The 23,325-nt window shown below is 39.1% G+C and overlaps 3 protein-coding genes across 3 annotated transcripts; 1 reads left to right on the top strand and 2 right to left on the bottom strand.

Annotated features, from left to right (window-relative positions):
* Positions 1-5,011: 5,011 nt before the first annotated feature.
* On the bottom strand, positions 5,012-12,050 carry LOC145462975 (nucleoside diphosphate kinase 6, mitochondrial-like). Its single transcript, XM_081446663.1, has 6 exons — positions 11,968-12,050; positions 10,915-11,017; positions 9,562-9,601; positions 6,877-6,960; positions 6,123-6,199; positions 5,012-5,241 (listed from the first exon to the last, which is right to left on the bottom strand). The coding sequence occupies exons 1-6, from the start codon at positions 12,040-12,042 to the stop codon at positions 5,093-5,095; spliced, it is 528 nt and encodes a 175-aa protein (XP_081302789.1). The 5' UTR covers positions 12,043-12,050; the 3' UTR covers positions 5,012-5,092.
* A 288-nt stretch (positions 12,051-12,338) lies between these two features.
* Positions 12,339-21,628, top strand: LOC145462967 (uncharacterized). Its single transcript, XM_081446653.1, has 9 exons — positions 12,339-12,591; positions 13,348-13,374; positions 14,302-14,346; positions 16,954-17,081; positions 18,071-18,188; positions 18,356-18,526; positions 19,287-19,388; positions 19,479-19,530; positions 20,535-21,628. Exons 1-9 carry the CDS (start codon positions 12,391-12,393, stop codon positions 20,867-20,869), a joined length of 1,179 nt encoding a protein of 392 aa, XP_081302779.1. The 5' UTR covers positions 12,339-12,390; the 3' UTR covers positions 20,870-21,628.
* On the bottom strand, positions 14,864-16,955 carry LOC145462969 (uncharacterized). The gene has a single exon (XM_081446655.1). It carries the CDS (start codon positions 16,357-16,359, stop codon positions 15,358-15,360), a length of 1,002 nt encoding a protein of 333 aa, XP_081302781.1. The 5' UTR covers positions 16,360-16,955; the 3' UTR covers positions 14,864-15,357.
* Positions 21,629-23,325: the final 1,697 nt, after the last annotated feature.

Genomic DNA, 23,325 nt, shown 5'->3' with positions numbered 1-23,325 from the left:
GAAGCCATAGCAATTATCTGTATACTTTAAAATCACCTTTTTACCATCAGTTATGCAGTTCAATGTGAATAAGGGAAATTCAAGATAAAATTTAACCATTTTAACCGAGTCAAATGATCAATAGATAAAAATTCTACAAATCGTTCTTGCTTAATTTCCAGTACAATTTCACTAGCACTCAACAGCACTAAAGAGGTTTTAAGTCGACTCTTTTAAGAGAAGATTATAAATTAGAAATAAGTTACTTCTTATAGTGAATGGGCTGAAAATCAGGCTTTTTAACATAACCTTCCTCGTTGATACGCATAAGTTTTAAAGCTATGTATCTATGATGATGCCATGGAGAAAATAATGTCAATTTTTTTAATGGGAAAAATCAACACAGGACAAATGAAAAAATAATTTTGATATTCCTTTTTCCTGAACAAAGTGTATTTACAACTCGCAACCTTCAAGTTAAGCGGTTTTCAAACGGTTTGATTCTGGCCATATCAGAATTTATTTCAGTTATGAATTTCTCAGTCTACCTCGGAGAAAAATGCAGTTTCCTATTAAACTTAAAGTGTAGTCGAATGCTACTCCTCGGTATGACATGAGTTCCAAAAGTACGTTTAAAGATACGCTTATCATAAAATTCTCTTTTTAGTTACAAAGTACAAATTCTGTCCGAGATATCCTCTGTTAGGTTTATTTAAACACAACATGTTCCGAGTGACTTAAAATGTATTTTTCCACATTTTGCCGCACACAGAATATAAGGCATTTGGTTTCTTTCGAGCCGAAGGATATATCTTCAAAAGTTTGCATACATTGCCCGATACAAGCTATTTATACTTCTACACAGGGTGAAATAGTAAGCTTTTCTTGTGAGGTTCCCCATGTATTATTATTTGAGGAAATAGAAATGTGTCAGTTCAAAAGTGATGGCTGCTGACTCACGTGTAGTGTGACTTGACCTTTCTTAGTGCACACGAAGTTGCTAGTACGGCGGAGAATTCCGTCAAAGATGCCGCAAAAAAAAAAAATGAAGGGGACTGAATTATTTAAAGGAGAAAACTGATCTGCTAAACCTCTGAGCACTGCTGCTGAAAGGCTATAGCCATAGAATAAGCGTTTCAAAGCGAATAAGCGTTTCAAAGATTATAACATGATTGTCGTACAAAAGTTGACAATAAAGAAACGTCAATAATCCATTCTAGCTCATTCTCTGAATTCACACTGTAAAGACAACTTTGCTATATTGGTTTCCCAAAGTGAGCGAAAATCCCATTGAGTTGGGCTTTACTGAGGTCGTACGATTTTCTAACGTTAAAAACATTTCTCTCGTACCCTTTTACCAACCTCTGTCCCAAACTAAAAATTCTCTACTTCATATCGATTAATGATAGTCCAAATCCAAAACGTCAAGGTGCAAAATCACTTCGAGGAGGTCTGTCATTTAACTTATTTCGGGAAAGACAAAACTCGCTTAATGATTTCGCACGGAAGGTCAATGGAGGTGCAAAAAACGCTCGCCGGAGTTTCAGACATTTCCAAGGACAACTTAGAATACAAAGCTTCCCTCACTTCGCGAAACGTTGCTATCATAATTTTAAAAATAGAAAATTACCACTTGCAAATGACTTTTCAAAATGTATCAGGGTTTGATTTTATTTTTCCTTCAAAGAGATTTTTAAGTCCGATCATTTTGAATTTCTATAAAATCTGTCGGTCTATACACAGTAAGCAAGCCTTTGGGAAGTCACATGGTCAATACAAAAAGCGTCGTTTCAAATGAAATACCTCATCACTTATTATGCGATTTAACTGTCCAAAAATATGCTTTAAATGCACACAAACTGTATGGCTACAGTCGTCGCCACCTTTGCCCTCGCGTGCTCGCTGCCGGAGGAAAGGAGGGTTCTTTGCAGACTTAAGATCAGTCTTGCAGACCAAAACAATGTCTATTTTGGTACCCCATCCCAGACACTCCAGACCAAAAAGGCGGGAAGCTTCCTTATCTCTTTCTAAATTAATAATTCAAATAGTCTCCCTGCCGAGGTAGGTCAAATACAAGTAATTCGTGCGCAAAATGCAGTGCAAAAATATGTTTATCACAGGTTTTTGCCCATATGAACGGAAATTTTCTTACCAATTTCAGTAAAATTAAAGTACTAATTGAACTACGATCGGTGTAAACAAGCAATTTTAAAACTCTTGAACAGTCAGGATTATCGCGTTTCTGATCAAGGGACGCCACTGTATGTGAGACTACTTCTTAGTCGGCTTGGACACGCCCGAGCTGCGCGCGAGTGGCGAAACCCACGAATCGCGAGTGTCTCCAACGCGCACACGCGCGACAAAGTTAGACATGCCATGGGTCATTTGTGCCACGCGCAGAATTTTCGCCCATGTTTCGTACGCTTTCGCTCGCCCGTTTATCGCTTTCTTCCTTTTTCCCTGCCGCAATTGAAGAAAACCAATACACAGGCCGACATCATGAGAAGTAGATAAGATATGTGTCAAGCTCCCATTGTGGCTCCTGGCTGGCAATAAACACAATATTGACAGTATTGACATAACTTAGGTACGTGACTAAAAACCAAAGATTACTATAAAGCCTGAGATGATACAGCGCATTAGGCAGATGACGTTCTTCTTCAATGCTCCACTGAACTGATTGATCTCTTGAGGTTAAACGACTTCACAACAGGACGGCAATTCCCAAACCATATTACAGCTTTGTGGCTTTTACAAGACAAGGCGTGCTATCGACTGAACAGTGATCAAATGATCTTAAAATGACCAATTGTTCTGAACAGGTCTCAACAAGTGCTGTTTACTTCTCGGGTCAAGTCCCAGATCTTGATATGCGCCACGAAACTGCACAAGTGTTTTTTGTTCGGTCGCTAGTAAATAAAATCATTAAATTTCCTTTTACGTTTAACGCGAGGCTTATTTTTATCCCAAACAAGTCCTTAAAATAGACCTTGGTTAAGGGCACTCTCTGAAACCCACCCAAACCGGCGCGTGCAGATTGCAGGCCAAATGAACTTTCTATAATGTGAGGAACAGGAATTTTTAAAATGTCACATACGCATGACTACGTTAAGGACGACAGAAAACCTACAAAGAGTAAATACCGGATGAGCCCTGCTGACCGCAAAGTCTGGAATTTTTGAAACAAAGCTTTTTTAAAAAATATAGTTATGTTATGCCTTCTCAAATTGCACCGTATTGTCATATTGTTTTCGTCTCCAGCCTCTGTTCTCCTTCTCTCTGCATCCACTTCAAAGACCAAATGCACCACTCCTCCCCCCCCCCCCACCCCGGTACAATGTTTGACCTCAGCATTCAATGGAAGTTGGGGGGGGGGGGGGCAAGAGGGTAAACCAAACAAGTGCGTCATCTGTTGTAAGGCACTATGTTGCAAAGTTGCAACTTAATGAAAGGGCATTGCGTGGAATATTGACTCCATCCAGTTTTAAAAGCCTTCGCCGGGGCCTCCGGCAGGATCCCCGCGCCCCGGGGAGTGAGTTAAGGCTGCAGATTGAACATTGCCTGGCTCAACACCGCACAGAGAAGGCAGTCGTTTACAGAAAAAATCTGGTTTCCATGATTCAGTGCAGCAAAATAGAGGGATTGCATTAGTCCCATACGCAATCTTACGTCACGCACACAATCTTACGTGACCCGCATTGAAGCGACTGGGCTACACCTAAAGCTCACTTAGGACTTTAAGGGGGGCTAGTCGACAGTGAGCTCTCTCCTAGCCCAACTAATCAATGTTGTTTTTACACCAAACGAATGGCTCCCATTTGATCTCAATCAAGGGTCTTAGTAAAAGTATGCTCTTGTTTTAATTTATCTCAGCAGTTTTTGCCTGCAAATGTAGGGCAGTGGAGAAATGCGACCACAAAATAAACCAACCAAACCTTTATTTACACAAAACAACATAATTCAAGTATCTGGGAAAACAGAGAACCAAATGTAGGGCAGTGGAGAAATGCGACCAAAAAATAAATCAACTAAGCCTTTATTTACACAAAACAACATAATTCAAGTATCTGGGAAAACAGAGAAAATAAAATGAGAAAAAATGTGATTCTCAAACTTTAACCCTAAACCCCTGGCAATATAAAATAAATATATTTTGTGCATGAACTGCTTCTTAAACAACATTTTCTCGAATTGTGTCGAAACATCATTCCAAATAGAGGATGGTTATTTTGAAAGCGAAACCGCGATTCCTAGAATGTCAGTGTCATTAATATTTCACCCGAAACACTAAACCGTATTTTGGTACATACCTATAAATACATCAGGTTAATGTGTGTGATAACAGATATTCACGTGGTGTTCTATGTACGACGATGACAACTACCTCGTTCCAGGGTCTCTTGTCGTGCCGCCCTTCTCCCTCGCTCCGGGTGCAGAGCGGAAAAACGTAATAAGCATGCGCGAGTTTCGGAACCGCGCCAGGCTCGAAGTTTGAAGAAATGGCGGGAATTTCGTCGATCGAAAGTAGCAACATTTTAACGTCACTGATGGAAGACCATGGGAAAGCTGGTGTATTGTTTTCGTGGGGAATCAATTTTTTTCGGATAAACTGAACCTAAAGAAGGTTTCCGAACCCTTTATTTCCCCGAGGTATACAAGACATCACGGTGCGAAGACTTTTCTTTTTCACCAACACTCTTTACGTATTGCATCCATATAAGCACACCACTGAATATATAAGCAAGAGAGCCTTTCAGCAGGCAGGGGGAGCCTTGTTTTCTTAACAGAGAAATGCCGAAAAAAATTATGGTTGTCCAAGTATAAATAAATCAACCGAGCGACATCCTCGCATACCTCGTTAGCAGTCCGCCGTGTATTATTACCTGAGCCCGCAAGTAGGATTAGGGATGCGCAGAAAGCTGCGCAGTACGTTTTTCCGCTCTGAACGCTCCGGGAGGGCGGCAAGATGAGAGACTCTGGAAACGAGGTTGCCTTCACAAGTGAAGTGCTTGACAAGTCTTTCGAGTGCCCGCAGTCTTTGTTTCTCCAATACCTTGCAAATGCTCACGTCTTCATCTTCACTGCGTCCACGGCCGACAAAACAAAGTTTCTGTTATTTAAAGTAGTGAATACCTTGTTCATCGTCCCAGGCCACTCTGTGCCTATTTTCGCGATACAACGCCTCGTGTGTATCGAACCAGGTATCACAGTCAAACTCGGGAAAGAAAAAAGTGATTTCTTTTTTGGCAGAGTCATCTGAGTCTGCAAGAAGAGAAGGAATCCTTAATTAAGGCCTATTACAAACGTCGTGCTACTGCCGTGCCGAACTAAATTCAAGAATTGAATTCGACTTAAACACGGCAGCTACACGACACGTTTGAAACCACTCAGTTTGGTAGACTGAAATAAGTTCGGCACGACTACTTAGCACGGTAAGTCTTGCCGTGCTACACAGTAGTTACGCGACTTGGCCTCAAACGGCGTGTTCTTGTCGTGCCGAACTGAATCATAGCCTGCTGCATCAGCTGCCGTTGCTTTCTAACATTTAAAATGGTCTTCAGCAAAGCAAATTTCATCCGATCTTCAGCTCGACTGAGTTAAATCGACGTTTGTAACCACTGCTTTTTTCTGTCATGCCACTGCCGCGCCGGGCCAAATTCATTTGAGTTCGGCACGGCAATGGCACGACGTTTGGACTAGGCCTTAGTTCCAGGAATTCGGCCAGATTTCTAACGCAGGTAAGATCGAGAAAGGGAGCCGGGGGTGACAAATGGTTGTCAGCTAGCCTTCAAAACTCAATCCATGTAACATTTAAATTAAGAGAAGAGATCAAAAAGTTAGAGAGGTAGTACCTAGGTTCTTCCGCGCACAACATTCCTATGCACGTTGCGTCGATATTTTCGTAAAGGATAAGAATGCGTGTAAAACCACTTGGGTTGTCCACGTGTGTAAAACTCCGCCTCACAGGATCGGCTGTTTCTAGACCCTCTATAGATTTTCCAACTGCGATCCCAGGCTCTCTCAACAAAGGAGGCAAAGGAGAGAGGCTGGAATCTTGATTTGATTTGAATTAAACCATCGCAGGGGACTCGCTTGATTTGAATTAAACCATCGCAGGGGACGGTAAAAAAGGCGCGGTATACCTGAACCGTGGGTAGCATTCCTAGTATCACTTATGCCATAAAGCGCTCTGATACTTGTGGGAGCGAGATCTCTGGCTCTAAAAAAAAGAACATCATCTAATGTAGATGAGAGTTCACCACAATCATTTTTTGTCATAGGTTCCGTTAAATTTCTTGAAACAAGTCGAAACCTCTAATTAGGCAATCGTTTTTGCAAGAGAATTTTGTGAGACTTGCTAGCTCATTACCAATATTACAGAGAGTGGCAATGGGGAGAAGGTACCAAACACGCATCACGCTGAATTTTTCTGTAATATCACGCGTCACGGACAATTTTTTTTTTAACCAGTCACGCATCCTGTAAGTACGCTTAGCTAAGATTTCAACCTTTGCAGCCCTCATGGCCCCTAGACTCAGAGATGCTAGCCTAAGAAAATCGAAATCCAGTTGTTCGCCAATTTTACCTTCTCGACCTTAAAAACGTCTTTACAAGTATAACTCTACCGGTTTAACCACAAAAAATGCATCGGCAAATATTTAAAAAATTTTCCCCAAAAATGCCAAAACTAAATCGGCCAAACTTAAAGTGAGAACTTTCTTTCAGTTTTGGATTTTTTGCGGGAACTTTTTTTGCGGATGGCGGAAAACACCATAAAAATCGCAAAAAAATTAGAAGCCGCAAAAATCTAGTGCCACACGGTAGGTGCCAAATGATCGCATGAAATATAGTCCGTACAAACAGATTGATGATAGGAAAAATACAATGCTAAAATACCTGTAAGTCTTTGTGGGCCCCATTAGATCTCGCCAGTGTGCAATGCCGTTTTCTTTAGCAAGGACCATGGCTGTCATTGGACCACTGTGTAAAGGAGAAAAATACATTTTATATGCATCAATTTCTGATCACCACTTTCTGGTGATAAACAGAATATAGTGAAGAGGAGGAAGTAAGTTATAATAAGGTCACGAGCTTATACCCGGCGTTGAATTCCGGTTTTTGTAGAGAATTTAAGCATGACGTTTACGGCAGACGGCAAACGGCAAAGATGACCTCTGATTTTTTATTCTTTTCTTTTGATCCTTAGGGTGGCTCCATAGGGTAATCATTTATCACATTGAATGGTGTTTGTGCATTTGTTTTCACACCCAGTCCTTTCAAACTTATTAAATGTAATAAGCAATGATGATATGTTGATTTAATATCATCTTTGTTAAAATCTTGGCTTTTAATGTTGAATCATAAATGCCCAAACAAATGCGTTGTTTACAGTTTTTAGGGCTTTATTTGTGATTTTCTTGAATTTCCTTCGGTGAAATTTTCCAAACTTTTTATAGTACATTGAATACGACGGAATACGAATTTTAAACACGAAAAAAGTAGGGTTTGTAAAGGCAGTTTTTTTGATATTTTCAAATGTCTTTTACCGCTGCAAAAAATCTGGTCTTATAGATTTCCCTGAAAAACGAGCTCCGACTAAAGTAAAATATATACTAACAATCTGCCAAATTTAACGGAATTTCATCGAAGGAAACGCGAGAAAATTCATTGTCAGTTTTGCTTTCTTGTGCTCATGTTGACGTAATAAAATATCGAAAAACGCTGACGTTTTCCTTTGAGCGCGCGCAGATTACTTCCTCAGCGCTCGCGTGATCGTGAAACTATAGGGAGCCACCTTAAATAAATCACACAAAAACAGAAAAATGTCTCCTACTATTCATCGCAAATACAAATACTTTCACTCTATTGTACAGACAGCTAAAGACAGACGGCTAAAGTTTCATTTTTGCCGTTTGCCATTTGCCTTAAACGTCATGCTTAACCTCTCTTGTAATAAAAAGCGACTTGTAGGTGTTTAGTGGAAGCGCGATGGCCTCATGGTTAGTGCGCTCGTCTCCGCATCGAGCGGTCCGGGTTCGAGCCACTGCCGGGGTAATTGCGTTTTGTTCTCGGGCAAGACACTTTACTCTCACGGTACCTCTCTCCACCCAGGTGTATAAATGGGTACCGGCGAACTTAATGCTGGTAATAACCCTGCGATGGACTAGCATTCCATCCAGGGGGGAGTAGAAATACTCCTTGTCGCTTCATGCTACAGAAACCGGGATAAGCTGCGGCCTGCATCGTGAGCCACTTGGCTCGTGTGCAGACTTAAGCTTTTTTACCACAGGCATACGGACTTGATTAATACACAGTGCCCGAATGCGTGAGTGTTGAAATCGGGATACAAACACACTCAAACTGATTGCGGTAAAAGACAAAAACTTTCACAGTCCTAACGCCTCAAGGAACTGTCATCATTCCAAAAGTAAATGCGCGCGCGGCACGAAATTTTTGCGGGAGTTTATTTTTATGGATCAGCTATTTTCGTATTTTGCGGAAACTAATTTTTGCCATTGTGAAAGACTGGCTTTTCTTGGTGGGTATTAATTTTTGTGATTTTCAGGAAGTCGCGTTTAATTGAAATTACAACGGTTTTCGGTTCTGAGTTGTGAAACAACATGAAGAGATGTGAGGCACGGTTATCAGTGTCACTTTATTACAATTAAATTTCTCCCTGGTGTGGCTGAACGCTCCGACAATTGTGAGCAAAAGCTACGGCACCACTTGATGAATATCCCTCGAGGTTTGTTTCTGAACGAAAGAGACGTTTTAATTAATAAATGGCAAAAGGTGATGTTTGTATATGTGATGTTTGTATGTATAATTTCGCCAGTGGAGCAATTTTTTTGCGGAAACTTTTTTCGAGGGAACTTATTTTTGCGGATCGTGGAAAAAAACGCAAAAATCGCAAAAATTAAAATCCGCAAAATTTTCCTGCCACACGGTATTTTGAAGCCTCGCAAATTCTTTGATCTCGATCGACAGCCGTGTAAAATCAGAAACTTATAAAAGAAAAAGAGATTTCTTCTTGGTAAGAAAAGCTCAAGACTCTTAATGGAGCCATTCAAAACGGCTCTTTTCAAAGCCACCATAGCAACAAAATTCTTTTGTCATTGCTTTGTTGATGGAAAACTAGCAGTGGAAATAATATCCATATTGCGGATTTCTACAATACACATTTAACCAATATATGTGGATTTTCCAAAACAGAAAACCTGGATCCCTCATATCATTTGACTTTCTTTTGGAGAGACACACGTCAGAGAAAGTAGCCTACAAGTCTGACTTTGAAACCTTTTGGAAAGTTTTCTTCCGAGAACTGTTGCCTGAATCATGAGCATTTTGCCTGAAAATGTTCCCAAATTTCTGAAACTTGGGGAGATGCACACCCCCTCCCATCCCACCCTCAGCCTGTACAAACTGAGTCCATGAACGTCCAAGGTAAGCAATGAGCTGTTAAAGTGATGAGGCTGAAATTAAAACTATCCACCACAGCCAGGCAACACAGAGGTATATATACATGTATGCTCATTTTCAATCTGTTACTTTTTCAAACTGAATTAAAAAAACATTAATTACCTGCTCATAAATCCAGTAAGCCTGTTGAAGAAAAAGCGCTCTGCAAGAAGAAGAAAAAGCAATGATGTTAGTAAACATTGATATGCTTTGTCTTTACTAGAAAATGCAAGCAAAATTTCGTTGCTATCAGATGGAGTATTACAGTCCCACTCTTCCAAATAGTAGCCTGCGCGGAGGCTCTCATGTTTTGGGCCAGGGACATGAGAGGGACACATGAGATGAGCCTGAGAGTCAAGTTTAGAAGCCAACCCACGTCATTTGTTCCGCAACGCGCATTGTTGTAAAACTCTCTAAAATTTAATCATATCACATAAAAAATAGTTCTACAGTCATTAATTTAAAGTACTGATGCACACTCTCATGACATCAAGTAAAAAGGTCTACAATAGTGGGTTTATAATCAGAGAAACTGAAATCTTTCTTTAAGATCTTAATATAAATATATGCACCTGGTTCATATGGGTGGGTACGGGGTAGAAACTTTGTGTCTGAAACTTTGCAAGGCTTATGATCAGGAATGCATATCAACAAGGGGCTTATTATCAGGACTTAATGATATGACTCTGCATTTAATATTTTGCTAATAAGCCATACTTGGCTTGAGTAGCAAAAGCCCACAATTTTACAGCCATTGCATGCTGTCCACTATTATAGGCTTGCAATGCATGCAAATAGCTCCAACTACAAATTATACCTTCCTACATGCATTCCTCCTTCTGCATACTCTTTTGTGCCAATAATGCTGGCTGATAATTTATTAATACTGGAGCGGAACACTGTGCGAGTAAAACCCAAAAAAAGCCCTCCCTGGGCTTGCCACTGGGCTTGGGGAGAGAGATTTCCCTTCACCTTCACCTGTCCTCTTTATGTCAAGTGGCACATAAAAGTTCAATCTATTCTAAGTTGAACTCTTGGGGACACTAGTGGTCTTCCTCTGCCCCTGGGCATCCTCTTGGCTTTGCCCAAGTGCATCAGATTTTGCTCTCCTTGCTTACTGTGGTAAGCAAGGAAACCACAGTACAATGGCCCCAAGAGATTTTTGATTTCAAGTGCTGAAGGTTTCCATAATCAAGTGCCGTTTTAAAGGGATGGGTGAATAGCCCAATTCCAAACTCCTAACTTGAAGGACCAGGCAGGCTGCTCTTCATCAGGTGAGGCCTCTGCCCCTTGACCAATCTCACTGGCAAGGCTAGACTACCAGGAACTGAAGTCCCTTCCAGCAATAGCTCTTAACGACAACGTGCCAGCACAAGGTGAGGAGAGATCCATACATGACATTGACCTTTAAATCACAGTTCTCCCAAATTCCAAAACCAACAGAAAAGTGTGATTAAAGTCAGTTTTAATGAATACCTCTGTGTTCCTCATAAAACTTCTCTGCCTCCTCTCGGCGGAATGTTGTAACTTTTGATTGAATTACAAGAAATCCATTGTCCTTTATGATGGTCTTCACCTCCTATAATAGGTTATACATCAAATAAATTGATTGAGTAAATCAACTGGGCCATTAAAGCCATCTATCGTGAACCTCTGATGTCTTCTCACACTAATAAAATAACAAATAAAAACGAATAAGAACAAAACCAAAGCAGTTCTGAGGGTTTTTAATCTAATTGTGCCACTAGAACTAGCCTTGTACCTCTTAGGGCGTCCAGTCTCAAAAGGTCCACAGTGGGACGTTTTGCAGTACTTTTTAATGTATTGAGCAGAAAAAATATGACAGTCTTCTTATGGGAGTCTTCCCCCAGGATCAGTCATTGTGTGTCTGTTCATGATATTTTCAAAGCTTTCTAATTAAATACCGAAATTGCACTTTTCCCTAGCCTTAAATACTTAAACTGGTGAAATCACAACCCTTCTATATACCTCCAGCTTGAAACAGTACCCCTTTTAAGATGGAATTTATTATAGGGAGTGCCTCTCCTCCCATACTAAAGGATTATTAGGCAAATTGATAAATTGTTGTTTTTCTTTGTCTCTTATTTAAAATTAATTGTAATCCAAACTCAACAAAAACAAAACTCTGCTTTGTAGACTACCTGAAACCAAAATGCACAGGGGAAACATTCAGGGAGCCCAGCGAAAATTTGACTCACAACAAGACTACTGTTGTAGACAAATTAAACCGCATAAAACCAACTGGACAGCTGAAGGAGACACATAAGTTTGTAAATACTTCGATATACTCTATAAATCTTTCAAGAACAGTCTTATAATATATTTATATAAAATTTGACATTCAGATGCACCCTGGTTATCTTCAAAGGTTGAAAAATACAAAACTATTGTTCTTCCTTGGTGGTAATGTTTACGTACAGTTCATTTGCTGAATGATCGCACAACTAATATAATTACGTGTGCATTACAAATTGAATATCAGCAAACCATCTAAGACAGTCCACGTACCTTAGTTCTCATAGGATGCATCATTAGGTCTGGTTTTAAAATTGCAAGAGTCAGCTGCAGGCGGCTTCGAATCATTTGTAAACAATAGAAACAACGCGACTTGATTAACTTGTACAACGTGCGACCAAAGACCTTCTTCTGTCTCTCTCGAAATCACACAGTTAAAACGATCATTCTAGGGAAGCACGTCCGCTCAACAGTGAAAAAAATACTTCCTAAATCAGCTAAACAGGAAGATTTCCAATATATTTTAGCGCCACGCGCGCGAAAGGCGTCACGCGACTAAACCGTTCCCAAAAGCGTTGTTTTCACTTTCGTTCCCAGTTTTCCAGGTATCCGTTTCTCCGCTGGCACGTCACAACTCCTAGCTCCTTCTGCATCATAGATTCCGCATCAAAGTTTTTGATCATTCGATGTTCCAGAATGCCCCCGATTTTAGCAACAGGATTAAGAAGGCATAAAACCTGGAAGGAATATTTCTTCGATACCTTGCAAGTTGTTCATTTTCTGATAGCGATGGGTTTCCTCTGGGCTGGAATTGTTGAGTTCATTAGAAATCCACCATACTTTGATGCGTATGGCGATGCCACCACATTAAATGATCTTCCTGAAGGATTGTTTGAGGTGAGGGTCACAGAAGATCTATTTATAAAACAATAAACTTTGTTAATTGTACGCCAGGTATAAATACCGTTTACAAATTAATTTTAGCTTCAGCGTAGACGCTGCGACGTCACTGCCCGTGTGAACTTATTATGTGTACGTGGTTCTGGACTAGCGTGCACTGTCAGACTAAAGTGAAACTCAAGTTTACATTCATTGTACCCGACTTATTCGACTCCATTCTTTCCATCTTGAAAAGTTTTGTATATTCTGACATTTTTGACATTCGAAAACCGAAACAGCAGCATATTATTAATAAATAAATTACCATTATAATAGTTATTAGCTTTCTGTTACATAACAAAGACCACCTTAGTGGGGTATACTCAGGTTCCGTTGCGCACGGAACGTAACGCGACGTAAACGCACCGTAACGCAACGCAACGCAACGCATTTACCGTTGAAAACGTCCAGTTCTATAAGATTTTCTAGCTCCTCCAGGTCTCCATAATCATTAATAATTTTGTTAATTAAAAGATAAATTTATTTATATGCAAGTTCCAAAAACGGTGACAAGTCAATTTACCATGCCAGATGATGAGACAACAGGATGTTACACGATGTTATTGTCGTAGAAAAGATTGAATTACACTCTCAGATCAAAAAATGCAAGGAAGCAATAAACGATCTTTTCAGGCAGTTAATAGCAATTCTCATTGAAGACCAAGTTTCCTTTGTCAAAATTATTTATTATGAAGCTTTTTTTTAAAATTTCAGACAGATCCAAGGAATAGCAACAGAGAGGTACACTTGATAATTAAGTTTTGCAAAATATTAATTGCAACCCATAGTTTAACCTTAAACATGGTCAGTGTCTTATTTCTGAAAAAAAGATTTGATATGGAAGAACTACATAATAGTCTTCCCTCTGGCACTGAATGGGATACATTTGGAAAAGTATAAAGAAGGATTTCCATTGATATCGCAGACAGAATCAGGACCATAGTCTCCACATGAGAAGTGATTGACTTGGCCTTTTTTGAAGGCTGCAGGAGGGGTTCAGCCATTTCGCCAAATTTCTGAGTTTTAAATGTACTGGGGTCTACTCACATATATGTATGTATGTATTGGCATTATCGGGCAATCTAGTCCATAATTTTAGCGTGTGCCCACATATAACACCATAGATATTTTCACACTTTCCTAAACATTCTGATGATGTGGAACAAGGTATCCTTTTCCACAGAGGTTTATAAAAAGGGGACTGATTATAGGGACCTTGTGATATCACAAGGACTCTCATTTTTTACAGCTTAATAGTGGTTTTAATAGCCTTGTCCAGTATCAGACAAAACAGATTTTAGTTTACTTTTGACTGGGAAAACATGTGCATGTAATATTCCAGAACATATCCTTACCCCTCCCATAGGGAGATTTTTGGTTTGAACCTCCCCCCTCCCAATCCCTCTTGAAATTCCAAGTTTGGTTCTTACTTTAATCCTTTCAGAATTTTGGCCTTCAGTGTCTCGACCCCTCTCCCTTGGAATTTCCATTAACCCTCAATTTGGTGGGTATTGATATTTTCTGGAACCAGACAAAAAAAGGTGATAAAAAGTTTCAGCAAGGCAGTTTTCCCAGCTTCCATGTCTTAGTTCTCACCCCAAGTCATGTGGCAAAACTGGCAAAGTGAAGGTAACACAGCTAACGTTTTCTTATTTTTGTGATTTACAGCAATCTCTCCGTCTCATGGATCTTCCAATCCTTTTTATGCTCTCTGTAAGTATGTTTATGTAGTCAAAACATACACCTGTCCATTTTCTGTACTGTGTTTCTAAGTGTAGTTCACTGAGGAACAGTAATTATTATTTCAATCTTGCTACACTTAAAATAGCCTTTTCCAGGCATTCAGTTAGTTGCAATGCCTGAAAAAGGCTATATTACTAAGAGGTCATGAAAATCTGATCATAACTTGTGAAAACTAATGACTGAGTTTATAAAGACTAGGTTGGTGTATTGGTCTTGATAATGTATTTTGTGAGGTTAGAATACATGTATCTCGGCAGTCAGGGTCAGTCCATCTCATATTATTAGCATTCGAGTAAATGTCTGTAACACCCCCCCCCCCAAAAAAAAAAATAAATTAAAAAAAAACCTTTAACTATAAAAAATAGTGATAAAATATTTCTAAGCATATTGAGACAGTTAAAAATTTTGTTAAAAAACGACGACGTTTCAACATTGAGCTAACATCATTATCAAGTCAAAATAATAGTTGATAAAGAATGTATAAATAGTCAGTAAAACAATAGTTCAATGAATGTGTTAAAATGTTTAAAATTAAACAAAGAGTTTCGCACGGATGGAGTCAGTTTGCGTGTTCAAGCTTGGATTCCGTTCCTTTATGCAAAGCATCTCATAGACGAGGCAATCAAATTTCCCTTGGCACTTTCGGAGAATTCGAAACTGGCTTTCATTGAGGAGGCTTATGTCCCTGTGGGCTTCCAAAAGGTGTTTTCCAGTCGCTGAGTTTTTATGTTCACCAATATGTTGGTGGAGGTGTCGGGCTGTGTAGCCAACATAATCTGCATCGCACAGATCACATGAAAATAAATAAACCACGCATTGTTGATATATGATCGGAGGCTTGATTTCTTTGGGCTTGAGATCTTGTTCCAGTTTCTTGCTAATAAATACTGGTTTTAGGGTAGTGCCAATCTTGTGACTGAGATCGCGCATTTGCCTTCTAACCTCGTTAGCTGATGTTTGGTCCTTGAAGGGGAGACTAACTCACAAGACACGGCCATCTTCCACTTGTCTTTCACATACACCGGATGAAAGGTTCAGGATAAATTTGTTAATGGTGAAATTAATGGTCGTTATTGGATAGTCAAGTTGAATAAAGATAGAGCGAAGTCTACTGCATTCTTGATTGAAAGCTTCAGTTGTAGAAGATAGGGCATATGCAGGATGAATCATTGTTTTGAGCAAGCAATGTTTGTAGCGTTTATCCGTGTGGCTTTGGAAATGCAACAGCAAGCCAGTGTTAGTTGGTTTTCTGTACACTTGTGTTTCAATCTTTGTTCCGTTCTTGATTATTTCCATGCCGATAAAGGGGATCTTGTTATCAACTGGAAGCTCCATCGTAAACGACAGGCTGGGGTGGAGGCCATTAAGGGTAGTCAGAAAATCAACTGCAGGATCAGTGCTAGGCATTTTGGCCAAGGTATCATCAACATATCTCTTGTATAGCGTAGGCATCAAACCATTACGGGTAAGCTTGTCTTGAAGGTGACACATGAAAACATTAGCCATTAGAGGGCCAAGGGGCGAACCCATTGCCACGCCATCGACTTGCTCATACAGCCGGCCATTAAATTGGAAAAGCTGGTTAGTAGTGGTGATTTCGAGGAGTCTGGCAAGTTGATCCTTTTGTAGGTTAAGGTCATAGGTTTGGTTGAGCCAATCGCTGGCAAATGCTTTGTCAACTAAGATGTTGATAGTCTCATTTAAAGGTACGTTTGTGAAAAGGGATGGGACATTGAAAGAAACCAAAATGTCATCATCTCCAATGGGTGGGTTGCGGATTTCTTCAGAGAAACGAAAGGCATCGGTAATGGTGTACTCGTTAATAGAGAGTGGTTTCAGTTTTTCCTCCAACCATTTAGCCAGGTTGTATTTGTAGGTTCCAGTTGCAGTTGCATAAAGGAACGGAATCCAAGCTTGAACACGCAAACTGACTCCATCCGTGCGAAACTCTTTGTTTAATTTTAAACATTTTAACGCATTCATTGAACTATTGTTCTACTGACTATTTATACATTTTTTATCAACTATCATTTTGACTTGATAATGATGTTAGCTCAACGTCGAAACGTCGTCGTTTTTTAACAAAATTTTTAACTGTCTCAATATGCTTAGAAATATTTTATCACAATTTTTTATGGTTAAATGTTTAGAAAAATCGCTTCTTATTTGTATAAAAAAAAAAACCTTTTGGAATTCCCAGTTTAGCTTCATACTTTCCTTTAAAATTTTGGCATTTGAGATCCACTGGCCTCCATTACCAGCGTCTGTTTGGTAAAGGAGCTCACACTCCTCTCCGAAGTCTCTTCTTGAGGAGGAATGTGATCAGACCCACATGAGCCACAGAAATAGGGCCTTTAAGAGACCCCCAATTTTTCGACGACCCTACTATGGGGTCGGTATAGATATTTTCTGTTAAGTTCTGCACTTTATGAACCTGTAATTTAGTGCATGTGATCAGTGATAACATTTACCACTTAAGCACTAAATGATATTACTTAATTTGTACCTCAAGTTTGTTTAATATGATTGGTGATCTGTAAAATGTTCAAATTAAAACTAAATGTGATGATCTTGCAGAGCTATTTTATTGTTTCCTGGTGGTTAAAGTTCAAAGGGCTCTCATGGATTTTAACAGCCTGTATCACCCTTGTGTTGCTTTGTTTCTTCTTTGTTAACTTCTGGGCTGTCCAATATTTTAACTGGAGGTAAAAAATTAGTTACAATTACTACGCTTGTATTAATCTTTTCATTGATTGTCTTTTAGATGCAGTTTCAAATTTTTAGTATAGCCGATTACATGTCATCATCATCTTGGTTGTCATTGTGCATTCGTGCTTTTGAGTATATTGTAAAATTGTGCAAGTGACCTGCCATGATTTCATGTGTTTATTCATTTGTGTTATAATTTTATTGTTAATACTGTCAGTAGTAATAACTCCTTCTTTCACATATCGCCTTTTCTGTAACTACATTTAAGCTGCACTGCATCCCATTTCTATTAAACCCCAGTTATTAGCTGCATTTGTTTGTTTCTATACCCTTTCCTATTATACTGTCTTCAGCTCATGAAATACAGTGAAACCTCTATTAAGCGGACACCCTCGGGACCTTCCCAAGTGTCCGCTTAATAGAGGGTGTCCACTTAATAAGGGTTTATAACAATTGTGCAATGTTGGTTAACAATTAACATTCAATGGTTCCTCTGTACTGTAATAAAGTTCCAGGTTGTTAACGAAGCTATCCAGAGTTCAAGTTCATCAGGCTTTCATTACCAAGTGTAATTTGTTTGTAATAATGTCCTTTCTATACAGCAGCAATAATACGGGTACATTTAATTGACTATTTCAAGAACGTAATCCAATGTCACATTGTCAGTTAAGTCCGGTGTCTGCTTAATTGAGGTTTTTAACAATAAAACACACCTCTTTCGGGGCAGTACCCAACCCCAAGGGTTTTACTCTCACAATGTCTCTTGATCTCCATCCGCAACCTATTTATAAATAAATGGTTGTTAACAAACTGGTATTAACAATAGCCAACCTGACCAAATGCTGAGAGATAGGAGTTACAATACTCCTCGTCACTTCACGTTAAAGAAACTGGGATAAGCTTCAGTGATGTGGGCCACTTTAGCAGAACGCAGACTTCTACCATTCATAAGTATTTAATTCAAAATTATCTTTGAATTTATTAGGTATTACAGCCCAAGAATGAAGGGACTTGAAATTCAAGTGTTTACTATCACCCTGTCACTCACGTCAACATTCACCGTGCTGTTTTACAAGAGAAAGAAGATGCCATTCAAATTTAAGGTCAAAATCAGAATATGTTCATTTTATTAATTTATAAATTAATCATTTTATAACTGTAGTCAAGAGGCCTCAAGGCAAAACTTATCTTACAGTTATAATTCAAGCTCAAGATTCTTGAACACTTCAATTAAACTAGTAGTTAATTGTTATCCCTCTTTACTTGGCAGGCTACTCTGCCCATCAAACCATATGGAAAGATCCATGTTTTCTGCAATTTTGCAGTGATGTTCGTGATTGTTTACTTCTGCTTAATGATGTGGTTCTCTAAGCTCTATGTTTCCTGGGCTTGCTTCAAAAACTACAAAGAAGTCCTGCTGTTATGTCAGAGCACAGACATGGTGAGACCGAGAATACTAATATACAATATTACTAATTTTTACCTTTTGTCTTGAAAAAACATATTGATTTTGTATTCACTGGCTGATCAGAGGGTGGAAACCTTTGGGATGATTGGCTTAATCAGGATCAATGTGCTAAGATCACACAGACCATGGTGTTTTAAACAGAACTGATGTATCCACTCTGGGAAAGGATTCATCATTTCCTTTGATGGCTATCATGATCCAAGTGATTTAGGAACATTGATCCTGATCCAGACCATTGCAAAGGTCAGGAGCAAGATAAAAGCCTCAGTAGAGTCAGTAGATCTCTAGAATGACACCACAAGTTTCCAACTATAAGTCGTGCTCTGATCAGACTAATCAACATGTTCTTGTATTCTTATTTGGTATTCAATTACATTTGAAACTTTGTTACACATCAAGCAGTCATTGAAATATCTGCCATTTTCCAGATTTTTGCCAACCTTACCTCCCACTGACTTAAGGGTATTCAAATTTATTGCTTAACCACCTTTGCTGGTTACATACTCCTCAGAGAGACCCTTGGTTGGTCAGTCTTGCTAAGAGAATACAGTACGTGTAGCCTGGCAGCCAGTACACCTTGGCTTAATTAGCCTGAGAGGGAACTCCATTCAAGAAGCTTGCAAGTTGTTTTGAGCAAACTATGAATCAATATTGGAACATTACACCAGAGTGTTGCATAGTTCCCATCAGAAAAAGTTTTTGTTTTGACTGTATATGTTGTGTTACTCTGCAGGTTCAGTGTTACCCGTGCGACAGCTGTGAAAAAGACGAACTGAAGGAATGCGTCAATGAGAAACACAAGATGTTCCATTGCCAAGATGTTCAAAAAGAACAGGTCAGAATGAAAAAAAGGTTTCTAACGCAAAGAGTATGAATTCTGTTATACCACACCTTATATTAATGAATGCTTTGATCTGATTTTCAGAGAGCCTTTTGCTTATTCAACTACAATATCAGTGTCTACCTCTTCCTCACAGGTACGATGAAGGATCCAGGGGGGAGGGGTGTACTCCCATATAAAAAGGTACCTCTTAGGGTGTTCAGGATCGAATGGTACACAGTGGGAGCTTTTGCAGTACCGTTTAGGGTAATTAGCTGAAAAAATGTGACAGGAGATAACTGTGTTGTGTTGTTGGTACATGTACCTCTTAGGGATGAAAAACATTTCAAGCCACGCCTACGAAACGGTATCTTGGTACCTCTTAGGGGTCTCATCTCAAAATTTCCAATGAGCATCCCCATCCTTTTAATATGAAATTTCCCCCCCCCCCTCCCCCTCAGGAAGGATCAAGTGCAGTATGTTTGTTATCTTTCTACAGTTTCCAAGAAATATAATTCTTTGATTCCAGCCTATATTTTATTTGTTGGGAGATGCAGGCGGGCCGAGTGGTTTGAGAGCTGGACTCCAGATTAAAGGGGTGTAGGTTCAAGCCATGGTCCGGTTCATTGAATGGTTGATCTTGGGCGAACAATGAGTTTACTTTCACAGTCACTCCTTCCAACCAGGCCCCAGTTGTTCAAAGGCTGGATAATGCTATCCACTGGATAAATGACCATCCAATGGATAAGTGTTAACAAAACAAACCATGATATACACTGGAGACCACTGGCTCATGATTTATCTGGTGGATAGCATGTATAAATGGGTTTTGGCAAATTTAATGTTTGAGGTAGCCCCGTGATAGATGAGCATCCCAAAGTACTCCTAGCAGAGATGCCAACCTAAAATAATTTTTTGTTTGTTTGTGTGTTTTTGCCAAACTAAAGTAATTGAAATCCAGGAAATTACCAATTTTACTTCCAACCACCTGATTCAGTCTGTATCCTGGAGAGTTGGCATGTGCATGGACTCAGTGCTACAGAAACCTGCGACAAGCTCCAGCAGTATAGACCACTTGGCCCAACATAAGCTTTATCTAGCGTTTTATTTTACGAATAATTAGTGATCCCAACGTGTTATTTGCTTCAATTTTCCTTGCAGTGTTTGCCTATGTTGGTGGTCTTGTGGTTTTTCTCAGCAAGGTTTTCACCATTGTCCTCCATTACACCTTTAGAGCCTTCTTTCTGTTTATGAACTGGTGTCGTATTCAGATAAGAGCCAGGGAAGGACACAGAGCTAGTGTGGACCTGCCCTACATTCATGATCACTCTAATGTAACAATTCAAGAACCATTCCAATATGTGGAAAGAACCAATGGCAATGAGAGTGAAGTTACGGACAATAATTGCCACTTGAACTCCAGTATTGACACATGTCACATAGAGGAAGGAGATCCGTTTGTTGATGCTGTTATATCATCGGATTACTTTCATTAATGGGTTGGGAGGGAGGTTAATGAGATTAGTGTTGGTAATATAACACACTCTTCTGATGTTTTAGGATTATTGATGCGCATTTGAACATATACGTATGGAATTTGCACACAACAAATCCATAATTATTATTATCATTATCATTATCATTATCATTATCATTATCATTATCATTATCATTATTATTATTATTATTATGCCCTTCAGAATGTACAATAGGTTACAATGTACCCAGGACTCGCAAAGTGCCTCCAGTCATCTTGTACATGTACATATCTTGCCAGGCAAGTAACTTTTCATTGCCACTTGCCGATGGGCAAGGGACCAAGCAAGTTGTCTGCTACATAATGAAAAAAAGTGAATTAAGACTTACCCAGGGCAAACAAAATTTGACTCAGAGTAATTTGTCTGAAGGGTGAGCTTGAAATCAAGTTTTTTTTTTTTTTTTTTTTTTTTCCTGGAGCTGTGCCAGCTAAAATATTGATCATTTGTTTGCATTGCATTGTAGGATTCTTGCTATTAACTTGCCTTATCATCTTGCACTAGAAACAAAAAACATTTGCAAAAGTGGTGGGAGTGAAGAAGTATATATTAAACAGAAAAATTATCCAAATTAAAGAAATGTAAATCACGATCTATGATAACTTCAGGTGTACATAGTTTTAATTTAAAGTTGTGCAATACTCCATTTGTTACAAGAAATATACTAGTCTATCAATACTTTAGGAATTATTTGAATCAATATTTGAAAATGTGAAAATTTTGAATATTGCATGTAATTGACCAGGATTTTTAAGCACAAAATCAACCACAAAGCAAATATAGTCCTTTGTGGCAATAATATCATTACTGACATTGTATGCCAAACAGGCCAAGAGGGTTTACAAATGAAATTAATCAAAGTAAAAAACAAACCAGAGTTAAAGTTTGTGAATAAACTCCTTTTACCAGCTAAGGTATTACTAAAAATATTAAATCTATTTGAGCAAGCAACTATCCAGTTAGCTACAACCAACTATTCTAGGGGTGTGGTATTCTAAATACAGGCGAACCTCCAGTAACCGCCACCTATCTACAACAGCCACTTCTTTTTTGTCCCAGCAGACAGTCAATACATTCACTCTTATAAAGCCTCTCTACAATGGCAACAGCCACTGAAGCAAGTCCCAAATGCCAAAATAACCTCTTCACAATGGCCAGTTATACAACGACTGACAACTGTGTTTGTAAAACTCCATTTTGTAATGCAAAAAGTCATGAAATTTGATCTGGATCACACAATGTTGGGGTCTGTTTCTGTTTGGTTTCTGTATCATTGATTATTTTGATTCTGTTACATATAATAACAATAATGAAAGTGAAGTATGATCATCGCAGTAAATTTTCCAATTTAAGCAACTGGAAAGAAGAAGCCTGAAAAAAATCAGGGCTTCAACGGGATTCGAACCCGTGACCTCCACGATACCGGTGCGATGCTCTACCAACTGAGCTATGAAGCCACACATTGGGAGCGAGGTCAATTAATTGAGTTCATATATTCCCGTGAGTGAAATGATGTGAAGTATATATGAAATAATTCATATTGAACTGTGGTAGTAGTTGCTTAAATTGGAAAATTTACTGCGATGATCATACTTCACTTTCATCTACTACCGCAGTTCAATTATATGAATTATTTCATATATACTTCACATCATTTCACTCACGGGAATATATGAACTCAATTAATTGACCTCGCTCCCAATGTGTGGCTTCATAGCTCAGTTGGTAGAGCATCGCACCGGTATCGCGGAGGTCACGGGTTCGAATCCCGTTGAAGCCCTGATTTTTTTCAGGCTTCTTCTTTCCAGTTGCTTAAATTGGAAAATTTACTGCGATGATCATACTTCACTTTCATCTACTACCGCAGTTCAATATGAATTATTTCATATATACTTCAGAATAACAATAATGTTGCACCTGCCATAAAAAAAACGAGTGCCATTTTACACCCCTAACTCCCCACAACAACCACCTCTCCACAATGGCCACTTTCCTTTGTCCCTTGGATGGCCATTGTGGAGAAGTTTGAATGTAGCTAATGAAGTGGACATACTACATTGTATAATTACATAATTATGTAATAAAATTATGAGGCCCACTGACAAATAGCACCAAGCAAGCATGGATAACTGTAGACTAAACAATATAACATGCACCTGGTTCCACAACTCCCCTTACATGTACATTTTAGACTGGAGGTATGCGCCACCAGCTCAGGGCAAAGCCGCATTGCCCACCACACCTACTGCTCCATCCCCAAAAATATGAATCCATGCAGAGCTTGGCCAGAGGTCAGCTGAAAACAGCCATTATTTTTTATTTTTTATTTTTATTTATTATTGTAAGCTACTAAAAAAGCACTAAGGATTTTGAAAAGATTGGATGGTATAACTATTTGCGGTATTTTGCAACTATCA

Source organism: Orbicella franksi, chromosome 12 (genome assembly GCF_964199315.1).
Source record: "Orbicella franksi chromosome 12, jaOrbFran1.1, whole genome shotgun sequence".
NCBI classification, from domain to species: domain Eukaryota; kingdom Metazoa; phylum Cnidaria; class Anthozoa; order Scleractinia; family Merulinidae; genus Orbicella; species Orbicella franksi.
The sequence above is the reverse complement of the archived record's forward strand: the minus strand, read 5'-3'. Positions and strand labels throughout refer to the sequence as shown.

Coding starts and splice junctions, on each gene's coding strand:
- LOC145462967 (XM_081446653.1), top strand. CDS start 12,391: ATGCCCCCGATTTTAGCAACAGGATTAAGAAGGCATAAAACCTGGAAG. Junction 14,347..16,953: donor CAATCCTTTTTATGCTCTCT/GTAAGTATGTTT, acceptor ATGATCTTGCAG/AGCTATTTTATTGTTTCCTG. Junction 18,527..19,286: donor TATGTCAGAGCACAGACATG/GTGAGACCGAGA, acceptor GTTACTCTGCAG/GTTCAGTGTTACCCGTGCGA.
- LOC145462969 (XM_081446655.1), bottom strand. CDS start 16,359: ATGAATGCGTTAAAATGTTTAAAATTAAACAAAGAGTTTCGCACGGAT.
- LOC145462975 (XM_081446663.1), bottom strand. CDS start 12,042: ATGATTCGAAGCCGCCTGCAGCTGACTCTTGCAATTTTAAAACCAGAC. Junction 9,602..10,914: donor GTTTTATGAGGAACACAGAG/GTATTCATTAAA, acceptor TTCTTCTTGCAG/AGCGCTTTTTCTTCAACAGG. Junction 6,961..9,561: donor CTTACTGGATTTATGAGCAG/GTAATTAATGTT, acceptor TCCTTTACACAG/TGGTCCAATGACAGCCATGG.